The sequence below is a fragment of the Cucurbita maxima genome, unplaced genomic scaffold (genome assembly GCF_002738345.1).
Source record: "Cucurbita maxima cultivar Rimu unplaced genomic scaffold, Cmax_1.0 Cma_Scf00013, whole genome shotgun sequence".
NCBI classification, from domain to species: domain Eukaryota; kingdom Viridiplantae; phylum Streptophyta; class Magnoliopsida; order Cucurbitales; family Cucurbitaceae; genus Cucurbita; species Cucurbita maxima.
The window spans coordinates 2,321,358-2,336,616 of record NW_019272029.1 but is presented as its reverse complement, the minus strand read 5'-3'; the positions used below and the strand labels follow the sequence as shown (position 1 = coordinate 2,336,616).

The window sequence follows — 15,259 nt, the reverse complement described above, 5'->3', positions numbered from 1 at the left end:
TATGCTGAACATTAGTTGAAGTGATGGATGGTGAAGATTATTGTGGATATTGAAGCTTTCTAGTCAATTGGGTGCTGGGAAATAAAGGTAACTTTGCTTGTGATCTAAAAATTGGTAAGGCATTTTTGGACAAGAATTGAACCTTCAACTACTGGTTAAAGGTTAACTTAGAAGTAACTTTCCCTTTTAATTTACTTTTTTGGGCTTTTCGGGCCCAACGTCCTCGCTCGCATACCGCACACCACCCGACCCTTTTACCATTTGTAATAGCTTAAACCCACCGCTAGTAAATAATGTTCTCGTTGGACTTTCCCTTTTGAAGTTTTTCTCGATGTTAGGTTTTATAAAGTAGTATCAAATTAAAGGTTATATTAATTTATGAGCAACAACCCTAAGTACTAACGCAATCATAAGATTGGCAAAGAAGTCAAGCCACCATTGGATGCTGATGCTTTCAGAACTACTACATTCAAGGTAATATCTTTACCCTCCCTTGGTGATTAAGTACACTTTCATTTTCCTCCATATCCCGCGCTTAGCTTCCGATCCTGAACACGACACAACAAAACACATCGTTATGCATGTTAAATTGGTTAATTTATAAATTTATTTTTTAAACTTTCCGATTTATCGATTTTGTAAGAATTGTATATTTAATAGGTCCCTAACATGTAAGACGACTTTTGAAATTAACGACGTTATGAGACATAAATTTAAACTTTGTGTCTGTGCAAGTAAAAAAAAAAAAAAATGAAGAATGTATATTGAGTATACTGGATTCGAAACTTCTGAAACTTACGAGTGGTTGGAGATTTGAAACGAATTCATGGTTTGATCCCATACCCGATAAGAACAGATTTTTTGGCCTTACATGTACTTTTGACATCTAGCGGTCATAAGATGAGTCCACACTTTGACCCTATACTCAGTTTGCCCAATCCTACACGAGATTCTCTAACCCTAATGTATTTTTGTCGATCTATGGTGATCACGGAATGAATCCCGGTTTGATCTTAGACATGCTCAAACCGAAGATTCTTTGAACTTACAGTACTTTTGTCCTCGGTAATGGAGAGATTAAACTTAGAATTTAACCGAACCAGTTACAACAATATATAAATCATATATAAAGATGTACCTGAAGAAAGAGATGGTTGCTTAGTGTTAAAGTCGGCGGCATTTTCGTATCTTTTATAGTACGAAAGGAACCGCCAAAAATGGGGGACATGTGCAATCTTAGGCCAATCCTCCGCCCCCTCTCTGCATCTTTCTTCCAATTCCCGGCAACCCGCAATGCGGAGGTGATTCAAAGCTTTGAGTTCCCGAATTCCCTCCGGCAGTGATTTTAATTTTGGACACTCAAGAATCTCCAGCTCCTGAAGTGAAACCATCCCGCCAATCCATTCCGGTAAGCTGCTGAAATTAGGGCATTTTGATATTATCAGAAATTTCAGGGCAGTCCAATGCTGGACCTCGATTGGCAGCGACACTAGTTTCGGGAGATTCTCAAGACGCAAGAATTTCAGATTAAGAAGGAATTTCCATTGCATAGCATCTCCAAGCTCTGTATAATTCCTGGTCGAGGTACTACTATTACGCGTATCGTCAAAGAGTGAGTTCACCAAATTTTCGCATTCTGTTATATACAGAAATTTCAATGAATTGAGGTTTTGTCGTAGTTTGTGTGACAAATTTTTTAGATCCTCGATTCCTTTGAGTTCTAGACTTTTCAAACTCGAAGATGGAGAGGTATTTGAACTGCTTCGTCTGCTACTCATCATCTGTAGACCAACACCGTCTAATGTAATATCTGTTAAAGGTGGGTGTCCTGGCATGGTAGCTAGCTTGGGACAGTTGGAGATTGATAGTATAGTTAGACAGGGAAACGTTGGAAGGGATTCCTCTTCCACCATTGATTCCCTTTCCCACCATGCTTCCAAATTAAGCATATCCATTAAACATAGACTTTCTAGAGATGGAAAAAACAGTGCTGACGAGTATGGATCAGTGTTGTCTATGAATTTGAGAGATGTTAAGTTCACTAAGTATAGAGACTTGAGAGCAGGAAGGTGCTGGATCTGAGGTAGATTTTGCAGTCTCTTGCAATTCACGATCATAATGCGAGTTAGCTTCATAAGTGGGCTGGACAAGGACAACCAGTTGGGTAATTTGACTCCAAAATACCCTGAAATTCTAAAGGATTCAATGGCTGGATTTGGTTCTAGCCCTGCTAATATTTCTTCATCAGCTTGGAATCTATGCTCATCCCCACTCAGATTCTTCCATATCAGTTTCAAATGTCGCAAACCTTTTTTCTCTTTCAGGTTTGCTAAACTGGCTTCCGATGGTGTAAACTTCAAATTCTCTAAACCTATAATCTCTAAGGATCCTCTTAGATCGTTCAGCCCATTCAGTTCGATTAGCTTACTCCCAAGCCTATGACTATGACTGTCCAACACAAATGAACTTAATGTCTGTAGACAAGTCAATTTTCCCATTCCTTCTGGCATATGGGTTAGATGGGTTGAATCAGATATATTAAGATGCCTAAGATTTACCAGATTTCTAGTCCCTCTTGGCAGTTTCTTTAGTGCATAACATTGCTTTAGATTTAGTGTTTGCAGATTTACCAATGCAGTGACAGAATTTGGGAGTGATTTCATATAATTTCCAGATAGATCAAGATATCGAAGATGCGTAAGCCTTTTGATAGAATCTGGCACCCTTTTAATATTTGAGTACTTTAAATCTAGTACTCGCAAACGTGAAAATCTGCAAAAGAGCTCATCCAAAACAACTTCATTCATCTGATTCTTCCTGTCCAAAATATCATTGGATAAAATAAAGGTTCTCAATCCTTTTGCCTTGAGTAATTTGGATGGAACTTGTTCCCATATTCCTATTTCACGGTCGAATAAGATATGGCGAGTACTTTCGGCAACAACATGATCATGATTCTGATTCCCACCTACATATTCGTTTCCTGCTACCATCCTAGCAAGATCATGCATCACATCATGGATATAAACATCATCCTCGAAGTTATGCTCATCATTAAAATTTTCATAGAAGAACCTCCAACACAATTCCATGAAATAGTCATTTGCTGTATCTTCCATGGATTTACACCCACTTAGTGATTGGACAAAACCTTGAGCCACCCATTGTCGAATCAATTCATCTTTATGGATGAGCCTATATTTAAGTAACAAGGATGAATAAGCAAAACATTGCTTTAAATTTGATGAAAGGTGGTTATAGCTCAATTTTAGTATCGATGCCATGTCGTGATCCCGTTGAATTACTTCCAAAAGTTGGTTATTCTTGAAGGATATCCATTCTTCTTCAGATTTTTGTATGTATAGCAGACGTCCTATATGCCTTATTACAAGAGGAACACCTCCACACTTCACCAAAATCTCTTTTCCTAATTGTATCAACTTCGGATTTTCTGGCTCTATACCATCCATGAATGCCACCTTTTTAAACAACGACCAAGAATCACTCTCTGATAGGCCCTTCAAAGTGATTAGAGACGTCATGTTTGAGATCTCTACCGCTAGTGTACTATCACGCTTTGTGATCATAATCTTACTCCCTCTCGCACCACCCATCAACAAGTTTTTCAATTCGAACCATTTTTGTTCGCTTTCATTCCATATATCATCCATAACCAACAGATATTTCTTTCCTTGGAGCATTTTTTGAAGCTGGGTTTGCAGAGATTCCATCCCATGTACATTAGGACGGCTGTTGGTTGCGGATTCTATAATCTTCTCCACTACTATTTTCACTTCAAAATTTTGAGAAACCCAAACCCAAATTTTTAGATCAAAACATTGTGATACTTGTGAATCATTGAAGAGGGATCTAGCCAGTGTTGTCTTGCCTATTCCACTCATTCCAACTATTGCGATGAATGAAATATTGTCTTTGACATTCATATCTTGTAAAAGATCTTTTATTACTCTCTTATGATCATCCCTTCCGATCACCTCTTCATTATTTGAAAAAGAGTGGGTCTCTGCCCCCATATGAATTTGATCAAACGAACCATGCTGAGTCTTTTGTCCAATGATTTCAGTCAAATGAAAGTTCTTTCTTTCAGCAGCAATCACTTCCAACCTCTCTCTAACATTCTTTATTTGACATGTCATCTTATAGTCAAATGCGATCGGGTTATATCTAGAGAAGAAGATCCTTACCTGCTTTGCTTTTCTTCCTCGACGAACAGCCTCACAAGAGATTTCATCAAGTACATCTTCTGCATCATAAAGAGCTTCTTTCAACTTCTCGAGCCAATCCTTCAAAAAGTGACTTTTAGTTTGCTCCTCTGCATCAAGAACTACAGCTTTGATGGCTGAAACAGAGCTTTTGAGTTCGGTAAGCTCATCCTTCACTCCCCATAGCATTCCAAGTTGTTGGGAAGCTAGAGAGCTTAGTTTTTTTAATGATATCCGCAGCTAGATTGAACAGAACTCCTTCAGCCATTGGTGTCATGGGAAACAGAATTGCTTTGTAAGATCTGAAGAACAGAATTGCTTTGACTTCCAGTTGAAAACTAAAACGAAACCAGCGCTCAAGGGTTTGACGTTTGAGATTTTGTGAAGTTTAGGATGAAAATGGATGAACATCTACGATTGAAAAATTTTCCATCTACTGTGGACAGCTCAAGGGATAATGATGTGACATACAAACAGAAACGATGGAGACTTGATCAAAGATTTATTACAATGTGAACTCCAATTGCAACCAACCGACAAGAATGCGAGTAAGGATACCCAAATTTTAACTTTGGAACCAATGCTTAATCTCAATTGAGCTTTCCCAGTTATTTACTTCTTTTCTGCTTGCCATTATCACAAGTGATTGGATTTTTTTTTTTTTTTCTTTTCATTTTTCAGGTCCTCAGGATTGTCTTCAATGAATTATGATATTTGACCTAAACCCTAAACCCTAAAAAATATGATATTCAACCTGTTCTAGAAAAAATATGTTTTATAATCATTTGAAGATGAAATTGAAAATTTGAATTCAAATTTTTTTTTTTTTTTTATCAGTATTGGAGATTGAATTTAAATCCTATAGAATTATCTTTGAAAATTTTTATTAAAAATTTGAATTCAAATTTTTTCAATTTAAAATTCATGGCATTACATGTCCATTTTGGTTGTCTTTTTTAAGAGCATTTCCAAATATGACTTTGCTTCCTAATTTTTTTTTTTATCTATTTTCCATTCTAAGTGTCTCCGTTGATTATCATTGTCCATTAGACAGTGGAAACGTAAATGAACCCATTTAGTACTTCACTCTAGATCTCACAATTTTGAAGAAAAGAAACTTGTTTATTCCAAAACTCAAGAACCACATGAAGAACAAATTTGTTCTCTTGAACGTTAAAGGTCGAGAAGTGTTAAAATTCCATCTGAGTTTGTCGTGATGAGGAACTCTAACAGCAATTTGATTCCATTGCTCGAAATAGAAAGAAAAAAAAAACAAAAAAAAAAACAAAATATAGCATCTTGACATGGTCAAGGCATATCATAGAACCGTCGATGTCTATCATCCAAGGTGCCGATCAGACACTCCTCCAGCAAAAATTCAGCATTCACCCAAGCATGGTATTTATCTGAAGGTTGTTTAAGCAGGTTATTAACAAAAAACATAGAGATAGAAGTTATTAACAGTTATTAACAAAAAACTAAACAAAATTCCAAGGATACCGAATAAAGATGTACAATCTTTTCCCACTGCCTTCATGAGTATTTCAGTACCTGATAAAGAAGTTTGTCAAAAGGTCAAGTACTTCAAGTCTACCCCCAAGAACATGCCTTTGATGTACTCTAATAACTCTCAATCATGATTTTAAAAATGTATTAGGAATATATTAGTAGAACTAGAAAGTACATGAAAGAATCAGAGCCAGGATTAGGAATATATTAGTAGAACTAGAAGCTAGTTTCTTATGAGCTATCTACCTAGGTCATGAATAAAGGAGACTAATCACCCTTCAAAGAATTGAATAACATGATGATGTTGCCAATTTCCATTTTATTGAACATAAAATATTAGCAGAATCTATATATGCAAGAGTGGTAATTCTTGAACAGGAGACACCATAACATGCATTACAAACTAATTATATGCTACTTTACCAGATGGATTGGAAATTCACTAAAAAAGATATTTTAACTTGGAAAAATTTGCATGATGCCCATACCTCCAGGGTGAAACTTCATATACGGAGATAAATTGTACACGCGACCTCTCAGAACAGTCCACATGGAGCCCTCACTCTGATGTTGTTTAACTTCGCTCATAGGGATAAGCCTTTTATTTGACTGGCCTTTCAATTCTAATCCACAGTCATGAACAAATGTTCAAAATCACTAGCATTATTTCTCAGGGGGTAAATTAGTAACATTAACAATCCTGAAAACAACAAAAATTATCCTATTTTGCAACACAGATGATAACAATCATATTGATTCTGATGTAGGCACAAAGAAAATGGCAAGTGAATCCTCTGTGAAGTTCATAATTTAGATAAAATAGATATTTAGTAGCTTTTCTGAATCTTGAACATGGCAAGCACCAGCTAGCTGCAAATTTATCTCTCAAATAGCCTAAACAAACATCAACACAAGGCAAGATGCCAGGGTCACAAATCCAAAACAACTTTAGTCCTAGAAATAACAATTTAGTTTCTAACGATTTAGTCCCTATACATTCAATATTGTAATCATTTAGTTTCTATACTTTCAATCTTGTAACAATTTAATACCTAAATTTTAGTACGTAACTATTTAGTACATGCATATTAGAATTTGGATATGATTTAATCTCTATCATGAAAAATATTGTAAAATTTTAATATTTCTACCATGTCAATAAACTTAGTAAATACCAAATGAAATTATAAACTATAAAGGTTAAGTCGTCAAATAATAAAAACCAACACTCAATTATGATGAATTTTTTTCATGATAGGAATTGGAAGGTTACATACTAAAGTTCAGTGACCAAATTGTTATAAATTCTAAATTTCAAGAACTATATTACGAATTAAATTCAGGGATTAAATTGTTGTTTTCATCAAAGTTCAAGAGTTTACCAAACTAAAAGATACACAATTGTCTTCACAAGAAGAATAAAAGAGTTGACAGATAGGCTCAAGCAAATCATAATATCAAAATGCAAGGCAGTTTCACAAATACCTGCAAGATCAGGATGGGTTCGAGTAAGCTTAAGCCAATCCATTTGACTATATCCCTTCTCAAAAGGAACCTTTGTTCGAACTGCATGCTTACGCACAGCAATCCCTTGTTTTTTTGATTTCTTCACAACCTTTCCAGCATCTTTCCTCACCTCTTCTGTTGGCAACGTACTTGATTGTTTTGAAGACGAATTGAAATCCAAAGAACCAACTGTTGCCTGCTTTCTGGAATTGATATCATTCGATAGTTTATCATTCAAAATGACATGAGTCCTACTAACGGTGTTATTCGCCAATTCATCCCTCAAGGTAATATCGCCTATTTTTGATGCAAGATCCCTCGCCTCTTTATCATCCTTTTCAGCTAAACCCACCTACTATATTCATATAACAGTAACAGTAATATAACTTACGTTGGATACCAAACATTTTTCCAACTGAAGATGGCGAAACAATAGAAAGAAGGAAACATGTCATTGAGTTAAAAACCTAAGACCTAATTTTATAGAATAAAAAGTATACTTGCCTGATAAAATGTGAAGTCGTTATTAAAATCCATCTGAATATTTAATCTCAAATTTCAAGCAACCTCTCTCATCCAATAGCAAAACTTCAAGAAATTGTTCTGCGGCATTACAATACCAGTAGTCAATAGATAGTAGATAGAACATGATTTTCCATTTAAATTTGATCTATATTTCAAATAAAGTGAATGCAATTTATTTAACTAGTGTCAGTGAACTTATTTCGAAATCTGCAAATTTAGACTCGTATAAATTAATATTACCCTTATAAGGATATAAATATTATCATTATCTTGTGAAAGTAAAGGTAAGAAGACCGAACAAATGCAGTAATCTATGAATATTCCGAAGATCATCCATCAAGAAACAAGATCGATAGTTTACATTTATCATAGGAATGAAGAGGTAAAACTTTTTTATTGGAGAACTGCACCAATTTATCACCTAAACACAACTAACATGAACTAACACAGTGATGTTAAACTCGCACTATACAAAATTGCACCGTGCAAGTTGAAACAGATCGTCTAGTGGTTGATTCAAAGCGTATTTCTGAATCTAATTTTGCCGCATTGTCCGGTCCTATAGTTTAATTGTATAAAACAGAAAAAAATGGTAATCCGAAATTCAAAAAAAAAAAAAAAAAAAAAAAAAAAAAAAAAAAAAAAAAAAAAAAAAAAGAATCGAATCACGACATCAGAAGAGAACTAATAGGCATCACACTAGTTGAGTTTCAAAACCAAAACACAGAAGAGGAATGAAGAAGGAATTCAGAACGAAGGAAAAACAAAACAGAGAGACAAAAGGCATCAGAGTTAAAACTACCTGAATCGCTTGACAAAAAAGAATTGGCAATGAAAGCAGAGGGGAAGGCAATGCCACATTATCTTTACCATTCAAACTTGAAATTAGGAAGATGAAATCAATGGAAATGCGGCAGAAGAAATCTCAAGACACTTGAGAAGGAGATTAATTTCTTCGTGTATATGCATAATCGTAAATAACCTAAAGAAAGCAGGAGAATCGTCAACTTACAGCCGGCGATCCTGTGACGACGAAGCTTCTGGACGGAATGTGAGGTCCCCAATCTCTTCGAGAGAGAGTGCTGATCATAGTTGGGTTTTCTTTTATTTATTTGATCTTCTTTTAAGTACGACCATAATATTCTTGTGACTTAAAAGAGTCCTTAATTTTTTTTTTTTTTTTTGTGACATTAAAACATTTAATATTTTGAAACTTATAAATAAAATAGAAACAAATTTAACTGAAATTGCAATATTCCTGGATTAATTCGAATTTCAATTTCACTTTCAATTTCAAATTCAAATACTATAAAAAAAAAATAATAAATCAAAATATATTTAATAAAAGCGTTGAGGTCATATTGAAAATCAAGAAAATAAAACGAGATAACACCTTTTTATTTGAACTTCAACTTTAGCCAAAAGTAAGTCTGGTTGCGCTTTAAGACCTGGTCGGAAGTACTTGGCCAATCGGCTAGATTTACAATCAAATGAAAATATTGTTAGACAACGTGTATAACCTAATAAATCTTAGTATTTGCATGTATAATCTAATGAATCTTAGTATGTGTATGTATAACCTAATGAATCTTAGTATCTGCGTGTATAACCTAATGAATCTTAGTATCTGTGTATATAACCTAATAAATCTTAGTATTTGTGTGTATAACCTAATAAATTTTAGTATCTGCGTATATAACCTAATGAATTTTAGTATCTGTGATATAACCTAATAAATCTTAGTATCTGCAATATAACCTAATGAATCTTAGTATCTACGTGTATAACCTAATGAATCTTAATATCTACGTACATAACATAATGAATCTTAGTATATAACCTAAGATTCAACATAGTCATGTGCATTTTTTAACTTGTCAAAATTTGTTGTATTAAACACTTATTTACTAAATTTTAAAACTATTTAAATATAGTTTTAAATTAATTTCCTTTTGATTTCATTCAAAATATATATATATATATATATATATATATATATATATATATATAATCCAAAAATGTCAACTAACATCTAGAAAAGCATCTACATTTGAAATTTTAATAATACAATTAAATTTCAGGCAATTGGAAAATTTTAATAATACAAATTTTGACTAAAGTTTAATTAACATAAGTTTATGTAATATATTATAAGATAGGAATTTCTTCGGCAATAGTGGTCTCTTAGTCGAGAATTAATTATAAATAATTATAAATTGTAAGGATTAATTAAAAAACGAAAAAAATGCTCTAGATTTATAAAGAGAAGAATACCTTTGGAGAAAATAATAATTGATTTAGGTTAAAGTTTATTTCAAAATAAACCAGAAAAACTTGTAAAAAATAGATGAATATATTTGAAAATGATTTTGAAATAATTAAAAATCATTTCAAAATATACTTTTAATCCTTTAAAACTAATTTTGATAGTATGAATATCATATTTAAGAGTGTAAAATCAAATCAAATGTAACTTTGATTTTATATGATTAAAAATATATTTTAAGGTAAACAATTTCAAAACTACCCTCAACTTCGTGGATAAAAATCAAACTAATAAATAAAATATTAGAAAATATAACGTGTTTTATTATTATTTTTTTTTTTTGAAGAATATTATTTTAATCTTTGTAGTTTTCACTTAAAGTCCCTGTCATTTTAAAATTTACAATCCAATCCTTATACTTTGGTTAAAACACCTTTATGAGGCTAAAAATGAAATAAACGCGAAAGATGGTAATTTAACTTTTCTTGGAGGTCACGGGAAGAATGTGAGATTAAATTACTAAATTACAAACTTTCAATGGAAAGTCTAATTCGCTTCGGATTCTTTTCTTTTCTTTTTCACATTACAAAACGAGATCAACATTTTCCCCTCAATTTCTTGCCTACTTTCCTGGGAGAGAAAAAAAGAACAAAATATCTGTATATACATATCAATTACAAGAACACTTGACAGGAAATCGGTATATTTTAGTGCATCAATTTGGATAATCGTCGTCTTAAATAGAAAACAGGATACGATCGGTCCTCATCTCACAGCGAATGAAATCATCAAAATAAAAAACAGAGCAAAAAAACAAATCGAAAACTATTTTTCAAATTTTCTTTTCTCGATCGGAGAGAAACCTAAAGAGCATTTCATAACTTCAACATTTCAATCACAATCAAACGGAGTAAAGAAAGAAATCAGTACTCTCAGCGCTGACGGCTACAACGGCGGCCGCGGCACTGCAAGGAACAATCTGATGAGACGACACATCGCCGCTGCTAAGACGAAACTCCTGGAGGTCGGAGTGGTGGCCTTCGTTGGAGTTAGCCGGCGGATGGTAGTACATCCTAGCAGTCTGAGGACAATGCGAATGAAATCTGGCGACAATCCTGACGCCAGCGTCGAGAATCTCGACAAACTTCCCCATGGAGACCCCAGCCGACCGACCGAATAAAAATCTCTGCAACGATCGGAATCTGAACAGAGCAGCAGATCTCTCTTCGAGAGAGAGATGGAGGAGGCGATTGAAGAATTAGAATACGTCCCAAAGGAAGTCCATAAAAATGGAGAGAGAAAAAAAGAGAGGTAGAGAGAGAACTTATAGTTACAACTGGAAGATGGAAATCGAGGGTTTGATATTTATAGGCACAGCTGGCTTCGCGATGTGCTCCGTTGGAATAATTACAATTATTTTTTAAAAGAAACACTTACATTAAAGTTTTGTTTTATTAAGATTTTATTTTTTATTTTTGAAAGTAAATATATATACAACAAATATTTATAAATATATCTCACTGTCCGAAATAATTACAAAATAATTACCATTTACTACAAATATTTATAAATATATCTCACTGTCCAAAATAATTACAAGAAAATTTCCATTTATACCCGAGACATGACAAGGATACATTTATTCAAATATGCATTTAATATTATATATATATATATATATATATATAATTTTTATACCAGTTAAAGAATTTATTTATTTATTTATTATGTGTTTATTTTGTATATGCTTAACAAGTGTGCATACGTGTCAATAAATGTTTGACTAACTTTGACTTTCTAATGCCCGTGTTTAACCCATATCTATTGTGCTACCAAATGTTCAAGGCTAGAGCTTGTATCCCTATTATAGAAATATTTGCGTGACAATCTAAAATGTAAACCTACTGGTAGTTTAATTTTTCCGGAAAATTAATTTTATTTTATTGTAGCCACGATGCCTCCCGTCCATTAACTTAACTTTTATACGACTTCTTAGTGTGCTTCTTTGCATCGACGCATGTACGTGAATTTAGGAATGTGAGCTTCTTACGTTGGTGGCGATTGGACAACGATGGAAAGGCTACAAGAGAGAGATTGGGGAAAATATTTTTATTATATTTAATTTAATAATTATAATAATTAATGTTAATTGATTTTTTTTTTGAAAAAGTTCCAAGACAAAAAACACCATTAATAGCCATTTTATAAACTTGTAGTAATTGATGATTTAATAAAATACTAAATTATATTGAAGATACGTTTGACGTCAATGGCGCCTGTGGCCTAATGGATAAGGCGTTTGACTTCTAATCAAGCGATTGTGGGTTCGAATCCCATCAGGCGTGAGTATGTAGTTTGTTTTTGTTTTGGGCCACCACATGGGCCTCCTGGCCCATTTAAAAGCCCAACAAATTTAAAACGGAACCCTTGGGGGATAAGGAGGGGAAGAAGTTTTGTTCATAAAAGACATTCGCGTTCTTAACTTCAATTTTTGGCCCAACGCTGTGTTGGAGGCTCTCGATGAGGCTATTCTGGAGAATCTCTGGAAACTGCTCTTAAGGTTGGTTGATCTTATGGAATCTTCTGTTTTTGTTTTTGGTTTTCGTACTTTTTTCAATGTTTTCTCTCCAAGAGTAGAGCATTTTAGAATATTAAGAGGTTGTGAAATGATCGGAGCTGATTGCGAACACTCTTTCTGTCTTCTGTTGAATTTACTAGCGGAAAGCGAAAGTTAAGTTGATAGATTATGCTAAAAAGTTTAAGTTTAATGTGTTAGTGTAAACTAAAGTATTTATCAATACTTTGATGAACCGAACATGAATTTCCTATAAATTCCACATTGATTGTGGCTAAAATGAACAATGTCCACTCTGCCATTGAGGAATGAGCAGTAACATGCCTTCTAAGTGTGGTCAGTTTCCTTCCAGAAGCCTTTAGCACTGGAAGTTGTGTAAATATTAGGAAATGAAAGACTTAAATGAGAAGTTTGAATTGAAGCATCCTCTAGAATCCTAAGACTTCTGCCATTTCTTAACTTGGAGGAAACTTTAAGCTCTGGCTGTAGCAATTTCAATACCAGACGGCCAAAGCTTCTTCTACCTAAAATTTTTCTCATGAACAAATTAAGGCTGTCGACCCCTTTCATACCTGAGATGATGTGTCCATTGGATGTTGTCCCCGAGAAAGAACCTCTACAGTTGTTTTGATATCTTGGAATGAAGTTTGAGAGGTTTCTATTTGGGTGGACCTTATCTATACCAATAAGGTGCACATTTCTTTTCGGTGACTTAATCATAGGAACTACGTGGTTAATTAAGCATGTTTTACTAGGAGTAATTCTATGTTGGGTGATCTCTTAAAAATTTTCTTGGGATGCATGTGAATGAGGACAAAACATGCTGGAAGAACCGCATTGGTTGTCATAGTTTTCACTCTTAAGAAGCGAGAAGTAAGTACAGTAACCATGTCGTAAGGGAATGTCGGGCCATCAAGTGCTCCATCCAAATTTCAAATTCTTATTCGGTTCTGAGCATGGATTATTACACCAAAGGTTTGTGTTTATTCAAGCTCATTGTAGAAAACATTTCTTTCAAAAACTCTGTGATGGGGCAATGAATCTCCTTCACTACAAGTAAAGTTGATTCCGAAGGATCCATAATATGTTAACATGTAAGGGCACCTTTCTTCATTCTCTATCTAGTTGGTTGCCTAGAATTTCTCAAAATACAGAGTATAATTAACACAATCCCCCCATAAGCTTAATGGGACTACTATTCCATCTCAAGGCAATGAACCGTTAGCAACAAAACATTCCTCTATTGTCTTTTCAGAGCTATCTGAATATCACAAATGGTTTGGTGCTAGAGTAGATCTAGCTCTCTAGCATTATGGCTTCCAATGGCTGGAATTGGACTACAGCTCGACTCAAGATGCTTCTCATACTGTTATACCATGGCCCGTTGTGCTATGCCTAATCTTCTCGCATCCTTCACTATGACTATGATCCAAGTTGAACTCATCTAAAACTTGTTCATACACATCTTTACACCTACATTCATACTCGGCCATAATTTTAGGAACGTGGGGTGGGCTCCTTGGCCCTTGTCAATATTCAAAGTGATATCATAAACGTTTGCCCTCAACTAGTTTATAAAAGAGACTTACTTTCAAAATAGTGCTTTCAGAAGCTGGAATATTTGAATATATTTGGCACAATTAGGAAAACTGTTGAAAACTAGTGTATAGAAGTTGGTACCAAAACATTTTAAGAATAGACAAATGGGAAGAAAACAACCCAAACATGTGTATGAATGACATTAGAAGAGTACAAAAGTGGGGGAATGATGGAATGTGAAAGGAACAATAGGGTGTTTTCAATAGTCATTAAATTTGAAACCCTTGAAAAGTGAAATTGAAAGCAGTGAGAAAACGAATAAGGTGGTAGTGGAGCAATCACAGAGAAAACAATGGCTTAAGAAGTTGGATAAAGAAAAACTAACCCATCAATCTGTTTTCAAGACGAAGAACAATGCATCGGAAAAAGACATCATTTTTTTAAGGAATATATGGGTTTATAAGACCAATGTTTTTCAACCCCCAATAATTTTGGATTATGGGTCAATGCTAAGGACTTGTTTGGATGGACATAATAATATTCCTTTGTCTAAGAGTGACAGTTTATGGAATTTGTTTATATTCCAAAGATGGATTTGACAAAACCCACAAATCCATATATTCTCTCATTCCTTTTCTGCGGCACATCGTTCATCCACTACCAACCACTTAAACAAATTGTTATTATACTAATAAAGCCCTCTAATCAAATTATTTTTTAATACAAAAATCTCTCAAGTCGGTAATTATTTATTAAGAAGAGGTCAAAGTGAGTATAGTTGAACAATTATGAGGCTTAAAATCTTATATTCTCATTTACGTTTGTGATTAAAAGGTCTTTAAATCCTTTGAGGAGTTTGATCACTTGGACAACTTTAGTGTGCCAACGAGTCAAATAATTCGTGAACGTTTAATTTAGTCAGTGGCGAATCATTCAAGAATGTAGAGCAATTGATGTCCGATCTTTTTCAGCTTTGAACAAATTCACAAGAACAAACACAAATACTTTGTTTAAAAAAATGATGAAATTTTGGGTTTCTTGGTAATGAATGATTGGATAATAGAATTGGATTCCTTTCGTCTTCTAACATTCACACAGATTTTTCAAAAAGTTGAT

General features: G+C 33.9%; 2 protein-coding genes and 1 non-coding gene across 3 annotated transcripts; 1 reads left to right on the top strand and 2 right to left on the bottom strand.

The window, feature by feature from the left end:
* Nucleotides 1–337: 337 nt before the first annotated feature.
* Nucleotides 338–8,961, bottom strand: LOC111488319 (putative disease resistance protein RGA3). The gene is made up of 8 exons (XM_023136016.1): nt 8,776–8,961; nt 7,743–7,841; nt 7,218–7,590; nt 6,221–6,355; nt 5,724–5,774; nt 5,538–5,629; nt 1,139–4,463; nt 338–548 (listed from the first exon to the last, which is right to left on the bottom strand). The coding sequence occupies exons 2-8, from the start codon at nt 7,773–7,775 to the stop codon at nt 484–486; spliced, it is 4,074 nt and encodes a 1,357-aa protein (XP_022991784.1). The 5' UTR covers nt 7,776–7,841; nt 8,776–8,961; the 3' UTR covers nt 338–483.
* A 1,560-nt stretch (nt 8,962–10,521) lies between these two features.
* On the bottom strand, nt 10,522–11,382 carry LOC111488441. The gene is made up of 2 exons (XM_023136181.1): nt 10,960–11,382; nt 10,522–10,659 (listed from the first exon to the last, which is right to left on the bottom strand). Exons 1-2 carry the CDS (start codon nt 11,180–11,182, stop codon nt 10,652–10,654), a joined length of 231 nt encoding a protein of 76 aa, XP_022991949.1. The 5' UTR covers nt 11,183–11,382; the 3' UTR covers nt 10,522–10,651.
* Nucleotides 11,383–12,301: 919 nt separating this feature from the next.
* Nucleotides 12,302–12,374, top strand: TRNAR-UCU. The gene has a single exon. It is a non-coding gene; the product is annotated as a tRNA-Arg (tRNA).
* The last annotated feature ends 2,885 nt before the right edge of the window (nt 12,375–15,259 follow it).